General features: G+C 41.8%; 1 protein-coding gene across 1 annotated transcript; it reads left to right on the top strand.

The window, feature by feature from the left end:
• The first annotated feature begins 596 nt into the window (after positions 1 to 596).
• On the top strand, positions 597 to 17562 carry gba2 (glucosidase, beta (bile acid) 2). The gene is made up of 18 exons (XM_069672236.1): positions 597 to 652; positions 928 to 1616; positions 6851 to 6942; positions 7216 to 7331; positions 7939 to 8157; positions 9312 to 9551; positions 9728 to 9830; positions 9910 to 10063; positions 10210 to 10335; positions 10418 to 10602; positions 11876 to 11980; positions 12086 to 12193; positions 12269 to 12420; positions 12525 to 12631; positions 13950 to 14092; positions 14193 to 14308; positions 14421 to 14612; positions 16501 to 17562. Exons 2-18 carry the CDS (start codon positions 1423 to 1425, stop codon positions 16753 to 16755), a joined length of 2607 nt encoding a protein of 868 aa, XP_069528337.1. The 5' UTR covers positions 597 to 652; positions 928 to 1422; the 3' UTR covers positions 16756 to 17562.
• The last annotated feature ends 8122 nt before the right edge of the window (positions 17563 to 25684 follow it).

Raw genomic sequence — 25684 nt, 5'->3', positions numbered from 1 at the left:
TTTTCAAAGAATAAAAAAGTAATGTAAATTCTCGGTAACTTTTTTGGTCGGCCATTTAAAAATGTTCCGTGGCACAATTAACAAGAGGTAGACTGTTGCTATGGAAACTTGTAGGAGGAGTTAACTTAACATTTACAAATAAACTTTGTCTGTGTTTATTTACACCATAAATTCGATTGGAGTTGTTTTTTCTAGCGTTTACTTAACGCGCATTCATCAAAAGTGGCAAAGCTTGTCAATCGAGGGTACAATTTATATCGTATAGAAGAATATTATCCCCCCCCTTTGAACTCCAAATGGTACAGGCTCTGCAGCGGCTTTGCTTTTGAAGGGTGTTTTTATTCCTCAGTATTGCTTGTCAGGCACCATTTACGCCAAGGCTGGTTATCAATCTTGATTCCACCAAACTCCAAGAACAATCAGTCATCCTTTGATTTTATATTTATGCCAAGGGTCGTAGCTTGGTTGAGGTTTAGCTGTCATTTGCTGTCAAATGACGCGGTCTCTGCAGGCAGCCGGGAAGGAATTGTTGCCTGAGAGACTAAGCAGAGGGCGGAAGAGTTCAAATCAAATTCAGCGACGTGCTAGCAGAAGCTGCAGGGTTCTGACAGAAGTCGGTTTGGAGCAGCAGTGGAATGACGCCGTCACTCCGGTATTTATAAAAAACATCTCTTCTTCTCTGATTTTGATTGCAAGTTTGCTCGTAAAGTTAGCTTCAGATCCACGCCTTTAAACCAAGGGAGAATATAGAGCTAACGTTGCATGATTAATGATTTAGGTGATAGAGTGTCATTATGCGGCTTTGCAGCTAACCGCTGGGTACAGAGATGCCTGTTTGATATCGGCCCTCCTGGATGGACACCAGGTACACTCGATCACTACTTTTTAACCATTTTGCATTCTTTCTCCTTTTTGATCCCATTGTAGGTGTCTGGCTACTTGACAGAGATCGGCATCCTTAAGACTTCCTGTTGGTCTTCAGCTGTTATCCATCCATCCAGCCAGCCACATCCGGACTCCATGACAAAGTACCACAGGGTTCTGCTGTCTCCAAACACAGGAATCCAGAGTGTGATGCAAAATGTCCCCGAGGATATAAACCTCCTAAGCTGTAGGGGCTAAATGCTCTTGTAATAACACTATAATGGCACTAGGTCCTCCTACCTGAAGCAGCAATTGTTATTCCCTGGTGGCTCTCTGTCTCTGCAGGTATTCAGAGCTAGTCACTTAAGAACCGGTTCACGCCACAGGAATGAGACTCTTCAGCCAGCTCATCCACCTTAAGATTTCTAGGCCTCATGTAGCTACCTTCTGAAAGGGACTCTATTGACAAAAGGTGGTGGAAACTCCCTGTTTGTGCTCCAAAAAGTGTTTTTTCCTTCTCACTACTTTAAGCTCAGTTTTGGTGCACATCCTGTAAAAATGTCGTCAGACTGGGGGGAGAAATCCACAGCAGACCTGATGAGCAGGTATGTCTCAAAGGAACCGGGATATGGAGTGCCCAAGGAGGGCTGGCGGATCTGCCTGGCACACGAGTTCAAGGAGAAGAGGAAGCCTTTCCAAGCTAAAGATGTCTCGCTATCCAACGTCCTGGAGCATGTCGGCCTTGGAATCAGGTGAGACGTCCTGTCCTGTCACTTAAATCACTTACAGCACATTCAAACACAACAGAAGTTACCCAAAGTGCTTTACAGTCATTACAGGCAGTTTAGAATCTGCCTTAATACAGATATATACATAGATGTACGTATTTATGGTGCAGCAGCAGGTTATTCAGGCAACAGTAACACTAGAAGATAGATAACAGAGGAAAATACACTCAAAGTTATTGAAATAAGATGATAAAATGATACATTAAAAGACATTATACATGGAGGTAGATCGAGATCTAAATGATTAAAGGAGTATTGCAATAAAAAGCAAATTTACACAATGTAAGTAAACAGTTATAACTCTTCTATCAACTATAATAATAAAACAGAAACAGTAATAAAACAGGAAGTAGGGAGAAATTGATAAATTAAAACAGAGTAAAGAGAAAGAGGAAATCAGGTTAAGTGTCTGTTGAGTCTCTATCTATCGCAGAATGTGGTAACACAATGGTGATTGATACTCTGGCCCACTGATTTAAGCCTTTGCGTTTGCAGTATTACAGACTGGATGTCTGGTGCGACTTTCGCGCAAAAAAATCACAAGCGGCGCCCAGTTAGTGACACGTTTACCATCAGCCAGCAGTGGTTGGTCTGCCAGAGAGGGTAGGCGGAGCTAAGTGGCTGCTTTTCTGGTCTCTGCAAGTGTTGCGAGTAAACAGTAATCTACTATGGCTGAACAAACAAAGAAAAGATCGGCGACTACAGATACAACTTAAGTGAAAATCCAAAGAAAAAGAAACAAAATTGACGCTCAGATGAAGCAAACAGTCTAAAAAGGAAAGCGACCGTCAGCGAGCAAAATCAATTCCAGACGAAACTCAAAACGCCTCTACACTCGGCTCAGGAAAATGAGAATACCTCAAACAGAGTTAAAAAAAAACCCCTCTGGTTTCCTCTTGTTAAAAATTCAGGATTGTTTTGGATTTTTTAGCAAATATCTGATCAAAAAACAAGTCTGGTTGTTTTTTTTTAAAGATTAATGACACAATTTCAATACTTTTATCAATCATTATTACGTCATTGGTTCTTACGTGTAAGTTGGCGCAAGAAGGACCTACGGAAATCGCAGATTAATAATGTTTAGTTGAGCTTTAAGGCTTTAAAACAAACACATCTTAAAATCCAGTGTCAAATTGGCAACCAATGCAGATCTGCAAGAGCAGGAGTGACGTGTTCCCGTTAAAAGTCATGAGCTGCGTCTTTTTAATCATTACAAGACGTGACATATTGTAAAGTTTCAGCACCATAACCAGGATTTTTTTTCAACATGTTTTACACTCAGTGTACACCCTCAACATGTCTTCTTCTATTGGCCCCTGCTGTTCTCAGTTTACACCTCCATATGACACAGCAACCTGTAGTCTTTACCTCGTCACCAACGTGTGTGTTTCCACAGCACAGCACCTGGGGAGCTATTAGCATATAGTGTCAGATTTCTCAGGACACAACAGAGAGAGATGTTCAGCCTTAAGACGGTTGATGCTACACACTCCAAAAATATAAAACAACACATTTTTCCAGGTTAGATTTGTGGCTAAAAAAGATACATTTCAACATTTGTAACATTAAAACTTTTCAATAATGTCTGTAGGAAGAAGTGTTTTTTTGGAGGAGCAGCGCAAACACGTGATGAAAAGGTTGAAAGGTTCTTTTGCAGCTTGTGGTCTGATTTGGTTTAGTCTTTGAAGAGCAGAGTGTAGATTTGCCGTGTTGTTTCGTGCCTTAGTAAAGCCATAACAAGAAAGCAGACGTTCACAAAGCCTCCTCTATAAATAACCTGATACAACCAGACTTGTCCGCATCGATGAAATTAACATGAACAGTGGTTTCAAGTCAAAGCCGCAGTTTATATCGTCTTCCATGACTGTAAAACCTCCCGAGCAGTTAAGACAGGAAGTAAACGTGACATGTCAGCTTGTGAAGATGACAGAGTGCACTTTTTCCCCCTGCAGCGTCAGAACAAAAATCCAGCTCTGACCTGAACATCTGTGGAGCTTGTTTTGTTTGTTTCCCTAACAACCCGCTGACATCTGAGACGCAAAAAAATACATGCTTCCTGCTACTTTTGGTCTCAGTTATCAGGTCAAGCTTGAGAGTCTTGCTTGCCTGAGAAATCTTTGGATTTTGTCCATCATAAGGTTTATTTGTAGTGATTTGGACTGATTTTGTATCGATCATGATTTATGCAAAGAAATAAGACTGTGACTGAAAAACGAACTAACTTTATGTACATTTATATACATTATTCTCGTCCTTCCTTTATTTAGTTTTTTCCATTATCTTTCCTTGTGACACCTGCAGGTCCTTTAACCGCCATACGACAAACACTGAGGCGTGTTATTTCTGTATTTCATGACTAAGTGCTGTTCAAACAGTAAAAGTTGCTTCATAAATCTTTCACAACGTTAAATGTAAAACTAACATACTTAAGCTTAAGCTAACACCCAAGACAAACGCTTATACCGATTTCCTTTCCAAGGTGTGTTTGTCGCTTGATAGCCATGGAAACCTTTGTTCACTATTGCACAAAGTAATGTGATAGTCATAAAGCAGCGGCATTGTTGCAGAGGGTTAAAAAAGAGGTTTCAGCCAGGTGGAGCCACACCTTCAGGTGTTTATCATTAAACTGAGAGGTGAAGCAATGTGTGTTTTAAGTTACACAATATAAAAATGCTTAGTTTGTCTGTACAAGGAGACACTGTACAGCAAAGAGTACCAATATTGCGTGAAAAATAAATAGAAATACTGTAAATTATCTGGGCTTTTTGCACTTTAAACTTAACACAAAAAAAGCTATGCAACATGACTTAATGCAGTATATTGTTTTTAAGCTTTGCAGCTAGCTCTGGTATTAGATACACATTATTTTCTATAAAAGAAAACAACAGGTACTTGTGTAAAAAATGACCGGTAAGAGTAAAAGTACAGATTCAACTTCTTTACTGAAGTAAAAGGTAAAAAGTACAAGCTCAAAGTGTACTCGCGGTTAGAAGCTCAACAGTAGCCCTCTGGCGCTAACTGAGCTAAGTGATCCTCCTGTCGTATTTGGGCGACGATTAAACTTAAATCACTCTGACTTCAAATAAATAAAATAAACAAATACTTAACTTTGGTCAAATGTACAAAACAGTTTTTGTCTTCGTTATTGTTTGAAGGAGGGTAGTCACACGCACATCACGTAGGTGCAGGTCAATCGGAACATACATTTTTGTCTGACCGCCGGGGTCAGCGGTACTTTCAAAGCTGTAGAGAGAGAGAGTTGCGACATCACAATGGCGGATCATGGAGCATATTGGACCTCCACTGACGCGACTCTCTGTCTATACGGCTCTGGATACTTTGTTGGGGGAGTAGGCGGGGCTGCTCCTCCGCTGTCATCACCTACGTACGCAGCCTCACCTGCTTTCAAACACGTTGTCATAAAAGTATCATTTAAAAAAACAAAAAACACTTACATCAAAGTATATCTATCTAAATCTTAAATAGTTTTTGTATTTTTGATAAACAGTAAGTAATCAGTTAGTCGGACCTGGATTTGTCTTCCTTTATAGTGCTACAAGTATGGATAGCGCAGGTTAGCCTCAGGTTAGCACACTCAGCCTGTACGCACAGAGCTGCATCAGGGTCAGGACCATTGTTTGTAATCCAGCTGAGCTGCACATTATCATCATCATGACAATAGCATAACGTTCCATGGCTTTAAATAACCCATTTGTACTGATCCCCTCCTGTGTGGAGAGGTATCGGCAGACTATTGTTGTGTCACTTTCCTGTGATGTTATTGTTTGTCTCTGCGCTGGAATGCAGTGCAGTTGTTTGCAGTTGCACAGGATCTACCAAACAACAGTTTTTGTTTATTTGGGTGTGTAAAGCTGTGTACAAAGCTGCTGTATCCCTCCCTGTTTGATGCTGCAGATACTTTAGAACTGATGAGCTACATTGATATTCTGTCACTCTTCCAGTGTAGGAGGGCCACCTTATTTGAAATAGAGACCATTTCAACTTATATACATAGAGGAATGATGGACTAAAACATGAACTTCCAGGGAAAAGGATGATTTTTTTAAATTTTGAAGCTCTTTGTTTCGCTCCTGTTGAGGGATTTAAAGTTGGCCTAAACACATCAGCCTTAGTTAATACAGTACTAAGCCACATATTTTTAGCTAGCTTCATTAGCTTGGTCAAATTCCTCTGTTTGGGATTTTTATACAACTCGTAGGAGGGAGGTTACATGATCCCTGATGGTAATAATTAATACGTAATAAGCTACAACATTTGTGCAAAATTTTAGCTAGTGAGTCTGGGATTGAACAGCTTACAGGAGAGAGGGTTACATGATCCATGGTGGCGTTAATTTGGCGAAATTTGTCAGTTTAGGATCCAACAGCTAATAGGAGGGATGTTACATGATCAATGGTGTTGTTAGCTTTTAAGCTACACATTTTGAGCTAGCTTGATTAACTCAAATTCAGCAGTTTGGGATTTTTTAAAAAGCTAACAGGAGAGAGGTTATTTGATCTCTAGTGGTGTTCTTATGTTAATAAGCTACACAATTTTTGCTAGCTTGATTAATCTTTGCTAGCTTTCTTTGCTGAGTCTAATTCCTCAATTTGGGATTTTTGAGCACGGAACAGCAAAGAGGTTTATACTTTATTCTGCGTATTAACAACAAACCTAGCACGTCTGATTGAGAGTTCAAAGTATAAACACATTACTGACTTCAACCTTTATCTTCAGAGAGGCTCTTGGATCTGTCTGTAACGTAGCCTGATTAATATTTTACGCTAAAACCCTGGGGTGATAGCGAGCGCTGCACACAGACACACTATTAACATCAAACAGATAAAGTGGAGCTGTTACTCTTGACTTCACTTCCCTCCTCTTACAAGTGCTTCCTTTATGCTGTTGCACAATTCACTCTTTTGTGCCTCTGAGTGTGCGTGTGTGGATTTTAGTGTATGTGCAAATTCACTCTTGGTTCCAGCTCGATGCTTCTGATGGTTGATTATAAGCTCAGTTGAACATTAAGAGCATCCCTGTTAATAACCGTTTTACACATGACTGTATTTAGCATTCATGCTACCTTCACATAAATGACTCTGTGTTTGAATATTTATTGATTTTCTTGCTTTTTTCACACTTCCTGTTACGACTGTAAGGTAATTGCTGCACTGTATCCTGTTAATTTGTTCATCCAGGTATCTAAAATGGTGGTACAAGAAGACGCAGGTGGAAAAGAAAGCTCCATTCATTGACATGTTTCGTGCCCAGCCTCTGCGCCAAATATACGGTGAGTTCTGGTCAATCTTACAACTTGATTAAAGGCTGAATTTGAGAGGGATAAGCAAGCGTTTTTTTGTTTTGGGTAAATAAGAGGAATTCTAATAAATAATTCGGTCTAATCTTGGAACAAAACCTAAATTGAACCCTTTAATTTCCCCACTTAACGTCTTTATAAGTCTTTTGAAAGGACGAAATCTGATTTCTAAGAGTGCAAGTGAAACCTGCCTCTCATGTAGCTCCGGATTGTCCTTTAATCAGCTGTTTCTCTCATAACTCTCAGGCGCTCCCCTCGGCGGTATCGGAGGAGGAACCATCACGCGAGGTTGGAGGGGGGAGTTCTGCAGATGGCAGCTGAACCCTGGAATGTACCACTACAAAACTGTCACAGCAAACCAGGTAAACAGGATCCTGAAGAAGCACAGAATGACTTGTGTTTAGACTTGTGTTTATGTTGCTTTAAACATTATGGTCCCTTCACGTCCCGCACAATAGCCGCTGACCTATTTGAATCTCACCAAACAAAGTCCAACGATTCCTCCTGCAGCCTGTTAAGTCACTGTTTGCTTTGCTGATAAGGAGTCACTTATCACCTCCATGGGGCTGCTTTGGGTGTTAAAAGCTGTAGTTTGCTAACAGCTAAATTATGTTCTTTACTGGAGTCCCATTCTGGCCAAATTCAGACGGCAGAATTGGGGTTAAATGCTGGTTTTAAAAGGAGGAATTGTATGTAAGGACACTGATAGCAGGTTCCTCGCTCAGTAGACTTGAATGCAAAGCATTTGATGTTTAAGGAAAGGGTGTGACTCTGTTTGTCCCAGAAAAACTCGCTCTCCTGTCACTAAAGTGCTTTCAATGCAAAACCAGTAGCTGGATGCACATTCCAGTTTAGGTCTGTAGCCAGAGGGCGGTCAGAGGGCATGTTGGGAAATGTAACCACAAATAACAAAGGAAACAACAAATCAAAGAGTTGACATGTTCTTTTATTCCCCTTTCTGTTTCTCAGTTCACTGTGTGTTTGCGGCGCGGTGGACAAACGGTTTACCAGCAGGTGCTCTCTGTAGAGCGTCCGCCCACGTTACAAGGCTGGAACTGGGGCTACTGCGGAGAGTACGCCTTCTATCACGCCCTGTACCCCCGAGCATGGACCGTTTACCACCTGCCGGGACAGAATGTGACTTTAACCTGCAGACAGGTTTCACCAGTAATCCCTCATGACTACCAGGTAAATAAACAAGGGAAGTTTTAAATAAAGCCATCACATCTTGGTTGTTAAGACTAGAACTAGACAAGCTCATCATTCAAAATTAGCTTATTGAAGGTATTTTGCAATTAATGTCAGTTGATATTCATATACAGTTTTTTCATCTAAAAAATGGGCTGCGTCCTCTTTACCGGTAGTATTTTTATAGTATTTTATCAGTATAAAATGCAGAGAGAGGTATTTAAGAGTTACGTATTTTACCCAGACGATGGCGCCATAATTTAGCTAACACTTCGTCAGGGACATGCGCAGTCATGCTCACCGGTGCAGCCGACATGCTCACAACAAACGTTACCGAAGGCAGAGCTCAACTACCGCACCGTTAGCTAGCAGGATTACAAACTCAACACGATGAAAACAGACGGTAGGCTGTACTCTGTGTGTGTTATGAATGTTTCAAATGAAAATAAATTGAAATAGTGTTGAAAATACTATAAAGTATACATTTTTTAAACTTGATAAATAGCTATAGAAAACACCAAAACAGACTGCATCTTATATCGGGATTTTACGGTAATTGGCCAAAAGATGTTTGTCAGGTTTTTAAAGAAACCCCCAAATATCCTTATCAACATCAGCCTCAAACACCCAGTATTGGTCGGGTTATAACGATGATATGTTTATATGAGATACATTATGTCTAACCTCTGATGAATCAATTTGAATTTGACGAAAACAATTAACAGGAAGTCGCTTAAAAACACAAAAAGCTTTTCAAAATAAACGTTGGAACCCTACAGTACGTCAGATTACAGGTGTCTGGTAGTTAATGAAGAAAAATAGTATCCTGACAAAAACAAAGAGCTTTTTAAAGAGTTAAAATTGCTGCTGGACAGAGAATAAGCGTACATTTTTGCCGTTTAGGATTAAAAATATACACATGTAACTATTTTTCATTTTTAAAAAAAAGAGCTATAAAGAGATTAACACTCACTCTTAAAATGAATAAACCCACTCCAATTAATTGCTGAAACCTTTAGAAGATTTAGGACCACCAGCACTTTTTATACAGAAGAAACACTGTGTTATAGTTAAAGCTACATTACAAACACTATAATTCATTTGACAGGCTGGTTCTACATAAGTTATTCCACCGTGTTTCTCCTTCCTCTCAGGACTCGAGTCTCCCTGTGGCGGTGTTCGTGTGGGACATAGAGAACAAGAACGACTTTGCTCTGGACGTCTCCATCATGTTCACCATGGTCAACGGCTCGGGACACAAGGACGATAAGAGCGGGGGACACTGGAACGAACCATTCCACCTGGAGAAGGAGGGGGAGGCTGTGTCTGGGGTCTTATTACACCACTGCACTACAGTGAACCCTTACACTCTGAGCATCGCCGCCCGAGAGCAGGTTTGATTTACAGAATTTAAGCAGCTTCATGGTTTTGTAGCAGGAAGTTACACAAGTGGTTACAGGGGAATAAACAGGATTACAAAAAGTCTAGCCAGTTTTAAATCTGAGGCTTTAATGAGCATTAGGTGTTACAGCGATTTCTAAGGAGTGTTTATGTGTGCACATTTTAACAGCCTGACAGGGACGTCAGTCACCAGACGGCGTTCAGTCCAAAGGGAACCTGCAGCGGCCTGTGGAGTGACCTCATCACTGACGGACGGCTGGACTCTCCAACAGGTCGGTGCTTAAAAACAGACCACAGAGATGATCCACGGTTGAACAGGTATCACATCTCCTCTCTGACTTCCCTCTGCAGGATCCAGCCCGCCGACGCCTAAAGGAGAGAAGGTGGCAGCTGCGTTGGCGGTGGGCTGCTCTGTGCCGGCTCAGGGTCACAACACTGTGGAGTTCTGCCTGGCCTGGGACATGCCCAAAATCAACTTCGGCTCCAGGGAGAGGGAACACATCAGGTACGAGGAACAAAAAGTGTAACGCACTTGGAAAAGCTGGAGATGTTTTCTCACAGCTACAAAACTGTTAGTCCTGGTTTTATGTTACTTTTGTCTCATTGCAACTGTCACTGAAATACGCTCAAACATCTGAATTTTGTTTCCAGGAGATACACTCGTTATTTTGGTGCTAAAGGGGACGCATCCCTGTCGCTCAGTCACTACGCACTCACACACTACAGACAGTGGGAACAAAGCATCGAGGAGTGGCAGAGACCCATTCTGCAGGACAGGTAGCTCACAGCTTCGACAGCTCTGCAGGTTAAATAATAAAAAAAGCTCCAGTTTGGTGATACATTATACGTTCACTTGCAGCTCTCTCCCCTCCTGGTACAAGTCTGCTCTGTTTAACGAGCTGTACTTTGTGGCGGACGGAGGGACGGTGTGGACGGAGCTGCCGGAGGACGCTGATGTCAGCGGTGGCGTTCGCAGCGAGGACGGGGGGCTGCCAGCTCAGCCTGCTGTCGTTAAGGAGTACGGACGGTTCGCGTACCTGGAAGGTGAGTAACAGGAAATGGGCAGATCCGAAACTTTTTCTGATCAATCTGTTTATTGTTTTTGTAATTTTTGATGCTTAAATGGCGAACTTTCTCCGGGTCCAGCGGGTCCAATTTAAAGGTTTTCTTTTAAGGTTTTCATGACGGTGCACGTCTGTGATGAAGCTTTAGCAAGATTATAGCGCCATCGTCTGGGTAAAATACCTCAGTATAACTTCCTGAAGTTTTATTAAGTAAATAAAACAAAGTTAAATAAAATTTGCAAAGAAATGAACTTTTTCTCCTCTGTGCCGTGTGTGTGAGCACTCTGCACACAAAACAAAAAAAAGGGCGATGCCAATATGCGTCAAAATGCCGAATATTGGCGCCGATAATCGGTCTATCCCTAGTTGTGATGTTGCTGTAGTACCAAGAAGTACCACAGGGGGGGGTGTCTCTCTCCTGTTTTGCTGTGAGGTGCTAGAATTAAGTTGTGGTCAGTCCTGATATATGTCTTCGACGGACGTCCCCAATAAAATAACTCTCTTCAGTAACAAGTTGGTGCAGGTTATGCCGTTCATGTGCTGCTCATGTATGATTATAGAACATAGCGCCATTGAGACCTGGCACTGTATGGTCGATGTTTGCATTTCAAAGTACAGTGGAACTGTGGAAATCTCCGTTCCCTCGTCTGCCGAGTCTTAAGCTACTGGCTATTCCGGAGCACCGGCTAACTAGCCCCGCTGCCAGCTCTCTCTACCTACACCTGACAACCTTACAAACTATAATGAAACTAAGCATCACAGTTTGTCTCATGTTATGTTAGCATTTTGTACTTTAACATGGATTTATTAAAAACATATAAAGCAAGTTGTAGAAACTTTTAGCATTGATTAAACTGTATGACTCGTATGCAGAGTAAAACTAACTATGTAACAATAAAGCTTCTTAGTGTTGTTTGACTGCTTCTTCATGCTGATGCTCGCTTAGAAAAACTCTCAGAGCCAAAATATGAACGGACAGTTTCATATCATGTTTCAATTTCATACCATAACATCTATATGGTCAGAAGTGAGAATGATGTTACCTTCATGCTAATATTCGGTACTATTAAACAGATCTGTTGCACAAGAAGAAATTTAAATGAACATGCTTTTAGCTACATTACAAACATTAGCATAGCCTTACAACGTACAAAGCTTGTGGTGGAACATGTAAACTGTGGGAAATATTCAGTGTTGGTTTAAGAGAAAAGAAAAATCTACCAATGAAATATGTTTTTTTTATTGTTTCCCAGGTCAGGAGTACAGGATGTACAACACATACGACGTGCACTTCTACGCCTCCTTTGCACTCATCATGCTGTGGCCCAAACTCGCCTTGAGTTTACAGTATGATATCGGTAAGTGAACTGTTGTTCGTCGCTGGTTTATCTATTATCGAAGCATGTGTAGCTGATAAAGATCAGAACAAGGTCCATTTTTTCACCGCGTGAATGTCTCCTCAGCCGGCAGCGTGGTCCAGAAGGACCCGACGGAGAGGCTGCATCTGATGAGCGGGCTGTACTCTCCGGTCAAGGCCAAAAATGTGGTGCCTCACGACATCGGAGACCCAGGTAGGAGAAGACTCTGAGGAAAGTGATGTTTGATTTACCGGCTTTTGGGTAGTAAGTTTGAGTCTCTGTCCCTAGACGATGAGCCCTGGCAGAGGGTGAACGCCTACCTCATCCACGACACAGCGGACTGGAAGGACCTGAACCTGAAGTTTGTTCTGCAGGTCTACAGGGACTTTCACCTCACACAGGACACTCAGTACCTGCGGGACATGTGGCCCGTCTGCCAGGTATAAATGAGCCATGCGATCTTAACTATACTGTGTAGTAGCAACACAAAACCTGAGGGAACTTTAAGGTCCAATAAAAAGTCTTACTCTGGTTTGTCCGCCAGGCTGTGATGGAGTCAGAGATGAAGTTCGACCTGGATGGAGATGGACTGATAGAGAACTCTGGATATGCTGATCAGACTTACGACGGTTGGACGGTGACTGGACCAAGGTGAGCGGATGAAGACAATTTTTCATTTCCAAGCTCTGTAACCAAGAATCACAGACCAAGACGCCCTGGACGCTGCAACCAATCAGAGCAATAAGCTGTGTAGCTAGGCTAGGTAGCTAGGTTTAACATCAAAGTCAGTCAGCTACTAGTTCAACATAGTCCTTTGACATAATGGGATTTATGAGCCAACACATACCGTTTGTTTGTAACCGGAGCTTCCTTCCTGTTTGTTTGTTGAATTTGAACTTTCCACATCATCGGCGGCAGCCATCTTGGTTGTTTACAAAGAGGCCTTAACGACACTCCTCCGTACAGTCACCTTTTAAACCTGCCCAATATTTGATAAATACCTCACAGCTAGAGGGTTCCTGGTCCTAGAGTTTGGATGTTCTCCCCATGCATGTGTGGGTTCCCTCCGGGTACTCCGGCTTCCTCCCACAGTCCAAAGATATGCTTGTTAGGTTCATTGGTGACTCTAAATTGCCCCTAGGTGTGACTGTTAATGGTTGTATGTCACTATGTGTCAGCCCTGTGATTGATTGGCGATCAGTCCAGGGTGTAACCCCGCCTCTCGCCCGATAACAGCTGGGATCGGCTCTAGCCCACATTTAACCCTGAACAGGATAAGCAGTACAGAGTGTGACTGGCTCGACTTGAATCAGGTCAAGTGGAAATCTGTGTGAACGGGAGGTGGACCATCGCATCTACCAGGGCAGACAAAACCTGAGCTCTCAGCTCCAACCTCGTTCCCTGACCAATAGAAATATGCAGCTAAGTGAAGAATCCCCCCTGTGGGTTGTCTTATATCCCTGTCATTTTTTATCAACATTAGAAACACTGAAACCTCCAAAAATATCATTTAGATAAATTCTACTTGTCTTTAAGTGCTCCTTCAATAAGTTGCGCATTCTTCAAAGAAAGAAAGAAAGAAACTACTGTACCATGATTGCATTTACAACTGAAGCCTGAATTTAAGGGGATGGGAGGGAAAGCATGACTTGTGATGTAAAGCGGGAAAAATTGAGTTCTCATTTCCCCTCTAAATGTGACCTCAGAGCCGAGGTTAAGTTCAGAAGCTGCCGCAAACACAAAGGGAACGGACAGAAACTGTCTCTGTTCAAAACAGATCAGGACAGTGGACGCAGTGTGCTCAAGCCTGAAATATATTTTTCCACTGAGCCAAACTCATTGTTTCGTGGCAACAAGGTTCCATTTGACCCAAATCTCTGGGCTTTTATGTAAATTATATTTGCATGTGTGAGAGACGTCATGTCATTAAACCCATTTTCTCTTGTGTCGTTTTGTTTGTATCTTGCAGTGCGTACTGCGGCGGGCTGTGGTTGGCGTCCCTGTGCGTGATGTGTAAGATGGCGCGACTGGTGGACAGCGAGGAGACACACCAACGTTACAGGGACATCTTGGACAGGGGCAGTGCTGCTTTTGACAAACTGCTGTGGAACGGTTAGTGTTGGTTTAATAACAACAACAACAAATTATATTCCTTGATCAAACCTGTAACAAAAAGTTTTCTCTTTATTTTCTGTTTTCCTTTCATGTTTAGGTAAATACTACAACTATGACAGCAGTGGGAGAGACCTCTCTAACAGTGTCATGTCCGATCAGTGTGCTGGACACTGGTTTCTGAGAGCGTCCGGGCTGGGAGAGGGAGAATATCAGGTGACTTTAAACAAGATCAAAACATAAGCCCTTAATCCCGTCATGGAATATTTTCAGATCAATGTTCTTTAAAGCTTTGAGGTCTCATCTTTTTTTTTTTCTCTTCTTCCAGGCCTTTCCAAAAGAGAAAATCCAGAGCGCACTAAAATCTGTCTTTGACTTGAATGTGATGAGCTTCGCTGGAGGTCAGATGGGAGCAGTAAACGGCATGCGTCCTGAAGGGGTGGCCGATCGCTCCAGCGTGCAGTCGGACGAGGTCTGGATTGGAGTTGTGTATGGACTGGCAGCCACTATGATCCATGAGGTAAGCGTGGGGCTGTACGTCTCGAGACTTTATACTACTGATCAGTGTTAATTTGGGCAGCTGTTTTAGATTCAGGGTTAGTCTAAGACGAAAGTGCTCATTAGTTTTAGTCATTTTTACCCTTTATGGTTTTAATCCAGTTTTAGTCAATAAAAAGTCATCACATTTTAGTCAAAACATTTTCTCTTTAGATTAATGTAAGTAGCCTAATACAGGTTCAATCTGCTGTAAAGCGTGACCTTTCATTAGATGTTCTCCACCTCAGCTGAGGTCAAATGTAAATGTAAACTTCTGAAACGTATCGTTACGCATGTAAAGCCACTGAAAGAAGCTGTGCACTTACAGTAGCACATACTGCACATTCCTCTCTCGCCTTATTTGCAGCAGCAGTGTTGGTATTTACCAAAGACTGTTTATATAGATGGACGACATGACAGCTCCCTAAAAGTGAAGCCAAACCCTCTCTATCGCCCCCTGCTGACTGGCTCAGTATAGGTCATAAAGCCCGCCTCCTCCATGTTAACAGATGGGACATGAGTCAAATTATAAAATCAAAATTGTCAAATACATTTTTCTCAAACATGGTTTCTGTCATTATAGCTAGTTATTATCATGCTGATTTATGTCCAAGTTTCATTTCAGTCATTTTTCTGACAAGTCGAAAAAACAGCAAGGATCCTGCACGCTGGCGTGTTTAACAGCAGAACAGCTTCTCTGTGTTTGTCTGAGGTTAACGTTAGCAATGACTGTTGTGATTGTTTTAGTTACGTTTCCACTCGCGGATCCTCCTCCGCTCTGCTAATCCCGAACTGATTGGCTGCAGGAGCCGAATTTGTCAGCAGAGCTGTCAATCATCTTTTTTACAGCATCAAATAACTAATTAAAAATAAACTTGTCAGAAAAATGAACACTTGGACGTGAATCACCATGATAATAACTAACTATAATGACAGATAATAGCCCGATAATAACTATAATTATCGGGCGTGTATTTTGATTTTATAGTTTGACTCATGTCCCACCTGTTAACATGGAGGAGGCGGGCTTTATGACCTATACTACAGCCAGTCAGCAGGGGGCGATAGAGATGTTTTGGCTTCACTTTTAGTGAGCTGTCATGTCATCCATCTTTTTATACAGGCTATGGCAGCGCCTATCGTGGGGGCTATTTTGGCATCAATTTTGTACAATGGGAGCAGTATATACAGTCGTTGGTATTTACCGTAAAAACTTTGTAAGTACTTATCACATGTAATTTAAACAGTCTGACTGAAGCAGACAGCCGGTGATTGCTCCTTTTTGTGCGGAAGAAGCATCACATGATGAGTAACATGCCCCTTTTTCTGAGTGTGCACAGGGCCTGAAGCAGAAAGCCTGAGTTAACACAGAAAATTCTTAACCACCTTCGTCATACCCGTTATCTCGAATTTGAGGCTTTAAAGTATCATGGATTTAAAGTGTTTCGTCACGTTAACGGAAACAAAACATACGTGTTTTTATTATCAACAATCTTTTGTGAGCTCGACGACTCGTCTTCGTCATGGAAAAAAAGGTTGACGTTTTTGCATTAATTGTGCTGCCTAGAAAATGCATCAATTCTGCAATATGCTGCAGTAGCCATATTTGCAAGTGCACGAATTGAAACTACAAAAATGAAACTACAAGACTAAATATTCACTTTGCACAGGCACAAATATAGAAATGCAGTCGTGGACTGTAACTAAATTAAATGATTAAACATGATTTATCATCCATGTAAATAGGTGCCCGATGAAAATTAAAGAGGCTTCGTCTCCAAACAAAAGGACCCAAGAGTAAATCATAATCTGAAAATGATGCAGAAAAGACTTATGAATATGAAGCATCCTTTGTGTGTGTTTTTTCTTAGGGTATGCATGAAGAGGGCATGCGCACGGCAGAGGGCTGTTACCGGACTGTGTGGGAGAGGCTGGGCATGGCCTTCCAGACTCCTGAAGCTTACTGCGAGAAGGGAATCTACCGCTCCCTGGCGTACATGAGGCCTCTGAGCGTCTGGGCCATGCAGCTGGCTCTGAACTCTTCACAGGAGGATCAGACCACGTCAGCCCAAAACGGAGCCACGGACGGGGAGCAGGGACATGATCTGAGAGACAATCAGACCTAGGACATGAAGACTGGTGTGATTGGAGAGGAATCGTAACGTCCTCTGATACTGACCTTGAAGCCACCACCCTCATCTGCTCTCCAGCCCTCGTTAGATCTGTACCAACCTTGAACTTTAGTCTCTAATTTTTATGTGGTCGTTCTAGACGTCTAGTCAAAATGACGATGGTTTATGCTCGACAAAGTCAGTAGCTACTGCGGATCACGATATTAGATGTAGAGTGAAGAGTTTTTAATACACTGCAAATGGTCCCTGATTTCTTTTAAAGTTGTGCAGAGTCCAGTGGCAGCCAGGTAATGTCCTAATCATGGCCAGTGAGTACTGCTGATTACAAATAGACCTTGTGTTTCTTTAACATATCGTCTAAGTACAAGCACTACATTTTTCAATCATGTACAAAATAATGTTTGCATAATTGGAACAAGTTTATATGCTAACCACATGAGAACCGTTGTTTATTGTTATACCAGCTACATGTAGTCATTATTGTCTTTAAGAGAGCATCTGTTCACCTTTTAAATAAAGCTGCATTTTAATGATTTCTCATTTAGAAATATAGATACTTGAAAAGTTAACAGTCAGTTTTAAGGGTTCCCTTTTCCACGATAAATTTGAATGCTGTACTAAGTGAGATAATGTGTGAGGAGTAGTGTTGGAAATTGTTCTTTGAAAAGCATTTGGTGCCTTGCTGCATGTTGGCCTACAGTATATCTACAGTGTATTAATGTAGAGGCAACAAAAACTGTGTTTTATAAAATCCAATATTCATGACAATCATGTGGAATAAATTAATTAAACAAGATAAAACACGAGGTTTGTGTTGTTAATTTAAAAAAATATTTTTTTTTACTGGTTATGAAACAGACTGAAATGAATACTGATGCCTCTGTATGACGAACAAAAGCAATTGAGACCATCAGGAAGAAGACTGACTATGTTTGTATTGTAGGTTGGTGTCTGAAGAGGTGATATACAGCTTTTTGCTGAAAGAGGCCATTTGGTGTACAATTTCTGGAGGACAATAGTGTCTCTATGGCACCTAGTAGGTGTTAAGTTTGGTAGACTAAAGTGTCTCTGGGTGTAACTTGTGATGCACGATATTGTTTTTTTTGCCGATATCTGATATGCCAATATTTTCCAACCCGTTTTGCCGATTTCAATACCAATATATTAGTGAATAAATAGTAATAGTAAATAGTAAATTAATAAATAAAACATCGAACTATGCAAAGATTGCTTGCAAATATGTAATGCCACTGCAAACCTGAAATATTACGCATGAAATGGGTAAATACAAACTGATAATCGTACTGATAATTTAAAAAAGGGGAAAATAAAGAAGGCACTCTTCAGGAAAGCAGGAAAAAGTGTTTATAAAAAGTGAAAATTCCTCCATATATTGCTTCATGTATATAAATATATTTATTTACTCTATTTTCTTCTTTCTCCTTTCTCCTATACATGTTACAAATCCATCTGGTGATCATGTTTTAGTATTTGCACCTGTGAGCTCATCTGCCTTCTCTCAGGTGTTTGCTATTATCTTAATTACCTGGCATGTACTTAAGGGAAGATGGGCGGCTAAAACACTGAAGATGCCTCTGGCTGCTGCGTGTGGCGCAGCTTGATTTTTATTTTAAAATTTGAAAAGTGTTTTTTGCATTACCACTATGAAGAAGCCACTTTAATTTTTAACCGAGAGCCTTGGTTGTTTTCCTTTTTTTAAGTGGCAAAAAAAAGGAGCATGTCCATCACACTTCATTTGAACGTTCGAGCACTCCACTCTCTTTCATTTGTACTTTGAATTTTTGGAGAGTGGACTTGTAAAAAAATGTCCCAAATTTCAGTCCTATTGGCTCATTCAAAATAAATTATATAATGTAAATTCTTCTGCTGTTCTTCTGCTCTTCCCCTGCGTTACACATACAAGACCTAGACAGCAGGCTAAACAGCTCTTTCAATGAAACAGATAAGAGCTAAGGTTGTAGTATTTCAGTGAAAGCCTTTTTCGTGAAACTACAGTGGCCCTGAAGTGCAAATCACAACAGCAAAACAGAAAACACAACAGCAAAACGGAAAACACAACAGCAAATCAGAAAACACACTGGCAAAAGAGAAAACACAACGGTAAAGCAGAAAACACAATGACAAAAGAGAAAACACAACGGTTAATCAGAAAACACAATGACAAAAGAGAAAACACAACGGTTAATCAGAAAACACAATGACAAAAGTGAAAACACAACGGTAAAGCAGGAAACACAATGACAAAAGAGAAAACACAACGGTTAATCAGAAAACACAATGACAAAAGAGAAAACACAACGGTAAAGCAGAAAACACAACGGTAAATCAGAAAACACAATGACAAAAGAGAAAACACAATGGCAAAAGAGAAAACACAACGGTAAAGCAGAAAACAACGGTAAATCAGAAAACACAACGGCAAAAGAGAAAACACAACGGTAAAGCAGAAAACACAATGACAAAAGAGAAAACAACGGTAAATCAGAAAACACAACGGCAAAAGAGAAAACACAACGGTAAAGCAGAAAACACAATGACAAAAGAGAAAACACAACGGTAAAGCAGAAAACAACAGTAAATCAGAAAATACAACGGCAAAAGAGAAAACACAACGGTAAAGCAGAAAACACAATGACAAAAGAGAAAACAACGGTAAAGCAGAAAACAGCGGTAAATCAGAAAACACAACGGCAAAAGAGAAAACACAACGGTAAAGCAGAAAACACAATGACAAAAGAGAAAACACAACGGCAAATCAACAACCTGCCTGTTGTGTTTTCTGTTTTGCCGTTGTGATTTGCACTTCAGGGCCACTGTACGAAAAGGATAAATAAATAAAAACATAGAAGTTAATAAAAATAAAATGAGTTTATTTTGTAATATAATGTTCATATAGGACAATTCATGAAGGAAGTATTTTCTAGGGAATAAGAGTGACAGCAAACGGCAGTTAGCCTCATCACTGCCACAGCCAACGTGCTTTGCTAGCGTGAGCCATGAGGGTAATAAAAACGTGATAAATCAAGTAATCCATCAAAAATAATTATTACAATTAACAAAGAACTACTAAATTGTACCTAAACTTACTTACTTTAACAAATCCAGGATAAATTCGAAGAGGATGCATGTGGATTTTACTACACATCTCTCCACTGCTGTGACTCTCAGGATTTGCTCCACTAGAGGTTCAAATGACAAAATCACCTGCAAGTGTCACTAAAAACAATGTAATATATTTCCCAGGGCAAGGATATAAATACAGATAATAATGTCATTTTTTTCTTTTTGTTAAGATTAAATAGGGCTGGGTTATACTAGAAATTAAGTGGCTCATAAGGCACGTTACGTAGTTCGGACCTTGTCTGTAACAAGAGCTGCTGGGCGCTGCAGGATTTAACTGGCCATACAGGACCTTGTTGTGAAAAGTCTAAGAAGGATTCGATATTGTTAAAATGTGGAGGTAAAGGCAAATATATTAAGACAGAGTCTCCTGGAGATTTTTCGTAGATGAACTCTGTCCTCACAACTAAAAGACAGAAATTGACATGCAAACTGTGCAAAAATAGAAGAAAAATGAGAGCAAAAAGGGAAGTTAAAAAAAAATTAAAATAACTTATCCTATATCAAAGTGTAAAAATGTTGATTTATATCTACTACTATGTTGTGGAAAACATAATTCTAAAAAATAAAATTAATTAAATAGCTTACTTTAAACACTCAACAGTCAAAACCCAAAGTCTCTTCATCTACTGCTATAAAGGAAATGCTGCCAATCTGTATTTATGAAGCTGGAAACTGCAAACATTGAAAATGTGTCCTTGAAAATGACTTAAAGAAAACAGTCAATTATTTTTATTTTATTTTATTGTCTCAACTTAACCCTTAAAGACCTAGACCATTTTTGGGGGCGCCTGACTCCCCTGTATTTATTTATTTTTTCTCACCTATTGAGGCAGTCAGCATCAAGTGCCATACATCATTAAATCAAGGAGAACCTTACCTTTCACTCTGGCTCATTTAAAGTCCCAGTTTTACATTTGTTATTTCTGATAATGGATGAAAATACCAGAATCATAAATTTTAAAAAAAGCCTGAAAATGTATGTTTTTGTTTTGTTTTTACTGTGGACTGTTTTTATTAGAAAGTTGTACTTCGATGTTTTAGACTTTCAAGTAAATTTTTGTCACCAAACCTTTACTAAGCAAGTTACAGCCATTTATTATAGTATTATCTTCGTATCATTTACTGACCCTGTAAATGTGTACAAAAAAGTTCTGACAGTAAATACAAATTTTATTTAATCATAAAAAAGGACACTGAAGCAAAAGTGACTTTTTATAGAAATATATTAACTGAACATGAACAAATGCAAAGCTGGGGAACAATAGTCTGTTAAGTGGGGAAGAGAAAAAGAAAGAAAAAAGGAAGAAAAGGGTTTTTATGAATTATACTACACTTTGACAGGGAAATACAACAAAACATTACCAAATACAAATGAGATTAAAAGAAAATAAGACCAATATAATTAGGGTCAATCAATCAATCAAATAAATATAATGATATAAAGTGACGTGCATCTAACATAAAAACAACAACAACAAAGGCAACAGATAGCCGGTGTAACTCGAACCACACAACTTCTTAAAACTATCATTTTTACCACTGAATAAACTAACTATATACAGATGTACAGTGTCACAGTCTCTCGGGGAAAGGGAGGAGTGGTAGAGGGGCACTAATGCAGTGTCCAGGCCTCTGGGAGGGGGGGCAAACTATTGTTTTTTTATGTTCTCCAGCCACTGCTCCATGGACACAGATACATACACAGAGGGGCAGTAAACAATGCCCTTGTATTGGCTGTGTCCTGTTTCTGCCGTCCTGAACTGCCCACATTTTTTGCAGGTGTTGTGTAGGACTTTGCGGGTCAGTTTTCGGGGTGGAGCAGGAGGAGGGGCAAAGGGGAGGCTGACTCCCATGGCTGTTGGAACCGCCATCAGTACAGGCCCCTGTGATGTCACCGGAGCCAGCATCAAAAATTTAGAGCCTGAGGGTGGAGCAGGGAAGAGCTGACGCTGTGCTGGGACTGCAGGCAGGATCTTTCTCCTCTTCACCTGTGCCTGGCCCACAGTGCTCTCGGGCAGGGTGTAGACATGCACCGGGCCTGGCAGGGGGGGTGCAGTTGGGGCTCACACATTAGCAGGGGGGAGCGGAGCACACGCCACAGACAAGTGGCTAGGCAAGGTCAGACCTTGCATCAGGACTGCGGTGTCCACCAGTGTTGTGTGGCTAACATCCACAAGCTGCAGGGTGGTCTGCTTCATTACTGTCCCGTTGGCCAGAATGCGCCGCCTGATTCTCCTGTAGTCCTCCAGGATGAGATCCCATCTGGACACTGAGGCAGTCCCCTTCTTTCAAGGACTGCGGTGGATCTCACAGAGCCGGATGAAGATGCTCTCAATCAAGCGGCAGCAATCTGGCCACTGGGCAAGCGGGGCAGTGGTGGTGAGTGCATGCCTCTTCAGACTCTCCACCCCTGGAGTGAACCCCTGCCTTTTTTTTTGGAGACCTAAACCTCCCTGTGTTCAGCCTGCTCTGGTACCTGGCAGCAAACACAACCCTTTGCTTGTCATAATCCAGCACGTTCTGCCACAGAGCAACAATGTTGCTCACCTGAGCAGAGAAAGAACACAAAAGAAAATGAGAATACAAAAACATACACAATGTAAGAAGGGCAGCACAATTGATCTGTTATTGGCTGCATTCTTCCATAAATGAGTGGATGCCCTGCTCTTTGCTGTCAGCTACTATCTTTAGTGGGATAAGTAGTAGTGTAGTAGTAGTGTTTCTCTCTTTTACACATAATCATGTATTTCCGTACCCCAGACTGATCAGGAGATGCAGTGCCGAGCTCTGAGGAGACACCTGGCTGAGTCATGGTAGGCAGCAGACTGGCAGGAGGAGGAGGCAACCAGAGAGGAGGTGTCAGCCGGGGAGGGAGCAGCCAGAGAGGAGGTGGCAGCAATGAGGGAGCTTGCATCCAGGGAAGGAGCAGCCAGAGAGGAGGTGGCAGCCAGTTGGGGAGCAGCAGACTGGGAGGAGGCGGCAACCAGGGAAGGAGCAACCAGAGAGGAGGTTGCAGCCAGAGAGGAGGTGGCAGCCAGTTGGGGAGCAGCAGACTGGGAGGAGGCAGCAACCAGGGAAGGAACAGCCAGAGAGGAGGTGGCAGCAGGCTGAGAGATGGAGGGATGTTCTGGGGAGGGACAAGGCTGGGAGCAGACAGAGAAGCTTGGGTCGTCGAGGAGACCTGACACAGTATGGTCAGATGTTCGGTCTTCCTCTGCCCCGCCCTCGTCCACATCCTCCAACATGTTCTCTGTCTCCTCTGAGTCAGGGATCACCTTGAGGGGCTGTCCAGTCTGACTGAGCAGGTAGTCAACACCAAGCAGCTCTCCTATGAAAAAGAGCAGATAATAAATAACAAAAACACTATTATTATTATTATTATCATAATAATTAGTTGTATTCAAAGCATTTTATAGAGAAACAATTTCATTTTAACAAATAATAGCTGTATTATTTCTATGTTTTTCTGGAAATTATATTAATACACCCTTGTCAAACTTAGGTTAAAAAGCAGAAAATCTAAAAGCCAAATAAAGCAAGAGTATAATGTATCAAAATAACAATCACACCTACCAGTGTACTTGGCAGGTGGCCTGTAGGCTTGCACAAAGGCCTTGCCAAACACCTTCAAGCTGTTGGTGTTGACACAGTGGGCCACATCCCCGGAGTATGTCAGCAGAGATGACGGCCTGCTGGTCACCGCCGCAGTCCCCCGGTCCTGATTCCACCTGTTCAGGCCTTCCAAGAGGTACAGCTGGAAGTTCAGTGCATTTACACTGGTTCCTTGGAGAACAAAGTTTTTATGCTAATGACAAGGGTAATGCTTTTTAATCTAAAAAATGATTTAATAATAAAATGAAGATTTCGCTTTCTGATATACATAAGTGAGACACTAACCTGGAATGAACCTGTTCAGGTGGCAGTGGAAGGACTCCAGGGATGTGGACCCTCTGGCACAGCGGTACTTGGTCAGGACGACGCGGCTCTTGGTGGTAGTGCCTGCTTCGGTGTACAGCTGTACACCAGGCACGTCCTGGATGCATTTGACGTGGCGCTTCTGTACACGCCAGATGTGCTCCATGCGCACCTGGTCCAGCAGCGGCACCCCAATGAGGTCTCTCCCATTTGCCCCTCCCAGTTTTTGGAGCAGCTGCTCAATGAGGCTGACGGTGGCCTCCTCGCCACACGTCCTCCTCCGGCAGTACGTGCTCAGCTCCTTTTTACTGATCCTCCTGTCCACCAGGAGATTAGTTAGGGCTGGAACGCCCTCCTGCCTGAGCTGTTCTCTCTTTGCCTGCCGCAATAGAGTGAGGTCCTCTGCATCCCACTTCAACATCACGTCACTTCACGTCAACATAAAGCAGTACTGGGGGTGGAACAGCTGCCTGGCGGTAATGCTCCACCACACTCTCCACCATAGGGTCAAGTCCCGGCCCCTCCTGCACCGACAGGACACTGGTGAGGATCTGGCGGACCTCATTGCTGATGGAGGTCATCCAGAGAGCTGTCCCCTTGCCATGACCAGCCAGCTTCTTGGTGATCTGAAATTTGACAACAGTAATGTTTATGATCACACATTTTTTAACACAAACTCTATCACAAGTGTAGATTTACTACACCACACAATTATAATATCTGCATATGTGATGTCATCATTGTTAACAATCTTATGTGTATATAAGAAGTATGTATTACATGGATTACATCTATTACATACATTTTGATTACTTATTACCTTTTTGGTTGAGTCCATCTTTAAGATGGAACCAAATGTGGAGGTGATGCTGGCCTTTATGTGGTCAATACGAGGAGAGGATGTCCCTGCCGTACACGGACAGCAGGCAGCGACTGGTGGGGATCTCGATGGGTTCCGGGGGCTCCTGGCAGACCACTGGGAAAAGGCTTGGCCGATCCACAAAGTCAGCACACTCCCCAAGGTAGTGTGCCAACCAGTTCAGCCATTCCTCCCCATGGTTCTCCTTCAGCTGCTTCACCAGTCTTGCTGGACTGTTGCCGAGAGTCCGGCCCCGAAGCAGCCTAATGACACGAATGTCACAGGCATACCTGTAATGTAGATTTTTGCAAAGATTAGTTACATGTGCACTGAGGGGTTATTTAGGTAGTTCAAGTTTTTCTAACCCAAATCTTTTCTCAACTCCTTTACTCACTTGTGGGTCAGGATCAGCCGGAACATCTTCTGGTGCGGCAGATCCAGCTGGTCCCGGACAGTCTGGCTGGTAGACAGGTAGTTCAGAGAACACACCTGAGAACAACATTTAAGTAACACCTAAACTAAACTTTACAATACAAATGTGAATTACCACTATCAAATATTTACAATAAATATAACTTTTCTTTTTCAAACATAGAAATATTGAGTTATCACACAACTATAACTAACTATTCACAGTAAACAGGATAATATATTAATACTTCAACAAAGAATATTTCAAACTATTTACAATTTAACTATTATTTACAAAAAATATTTATTTACAATATATACATATATACATATCATTTAGAGAATTTTTTTCTCATTTCCTCCAACCACTGCTGTTTAGTCAGAGTGTCAAATGCAGAGCAATACACTCTGCCACGGTACTGGCTGTGTCCAGTCTCAGCCGTGCGGAACTGGCCACACCTTTTACATGTATTTGCCTCTACTGTTCTTCTGTAGGGCCTTTTTGGTGCAGGTCCAGCCTCTGCTGTGGTGTTGGGATCAGCTGTTTGTGGGCTGGTGCCCTGAACTGGCGCAGGGAGGACTACTGGCAACAGA

Source organism: Semicossyphus pulcher, unplaced genomic scaffold (genome assembly GCF_022749685.1).
Source record: "Semicossyphus pulcher isolate SPU_LCO1_2020_fin unplaced genomic scaffold, fSemPul1.0.p SCAF_21, whole genome shotgun sequence".
Taxonomy (NCBI): domain Eukaryota; kingdom Metazoa; phylum Chordata; class Actinopteri; order Labriformes; family Labridae; genus Semicossyphus; species Semicossyphus pulcher.
Note: the sequence above shows the minus strand (reverse complement) of the source record. Positions and strands in the feature narration are given on the sequence as shown.

Coding starts and splice junctions, on each gene's coding strand:
- gba2 (XM_069672236.1), top strand. CDS start 1,423: ATGTCGTCAGACTGGGGGGAGAAATCCACAGCAGACCTGATGAGCAGG. Junction 10,064..10,209: donor AGGGAGAGGGAACACATCAG/GTACGAGGAACA, acceptor TTTTGTTTCCAG/GAGATACACTCGTTATTTTG. Junction 12,632..13,949: donor TGGACGGTGACTGGACCAAG/GTGAGCGGATGA, acceptor TGTATCTTGCAG/TGCGTACTGCGGCGGGCTGT.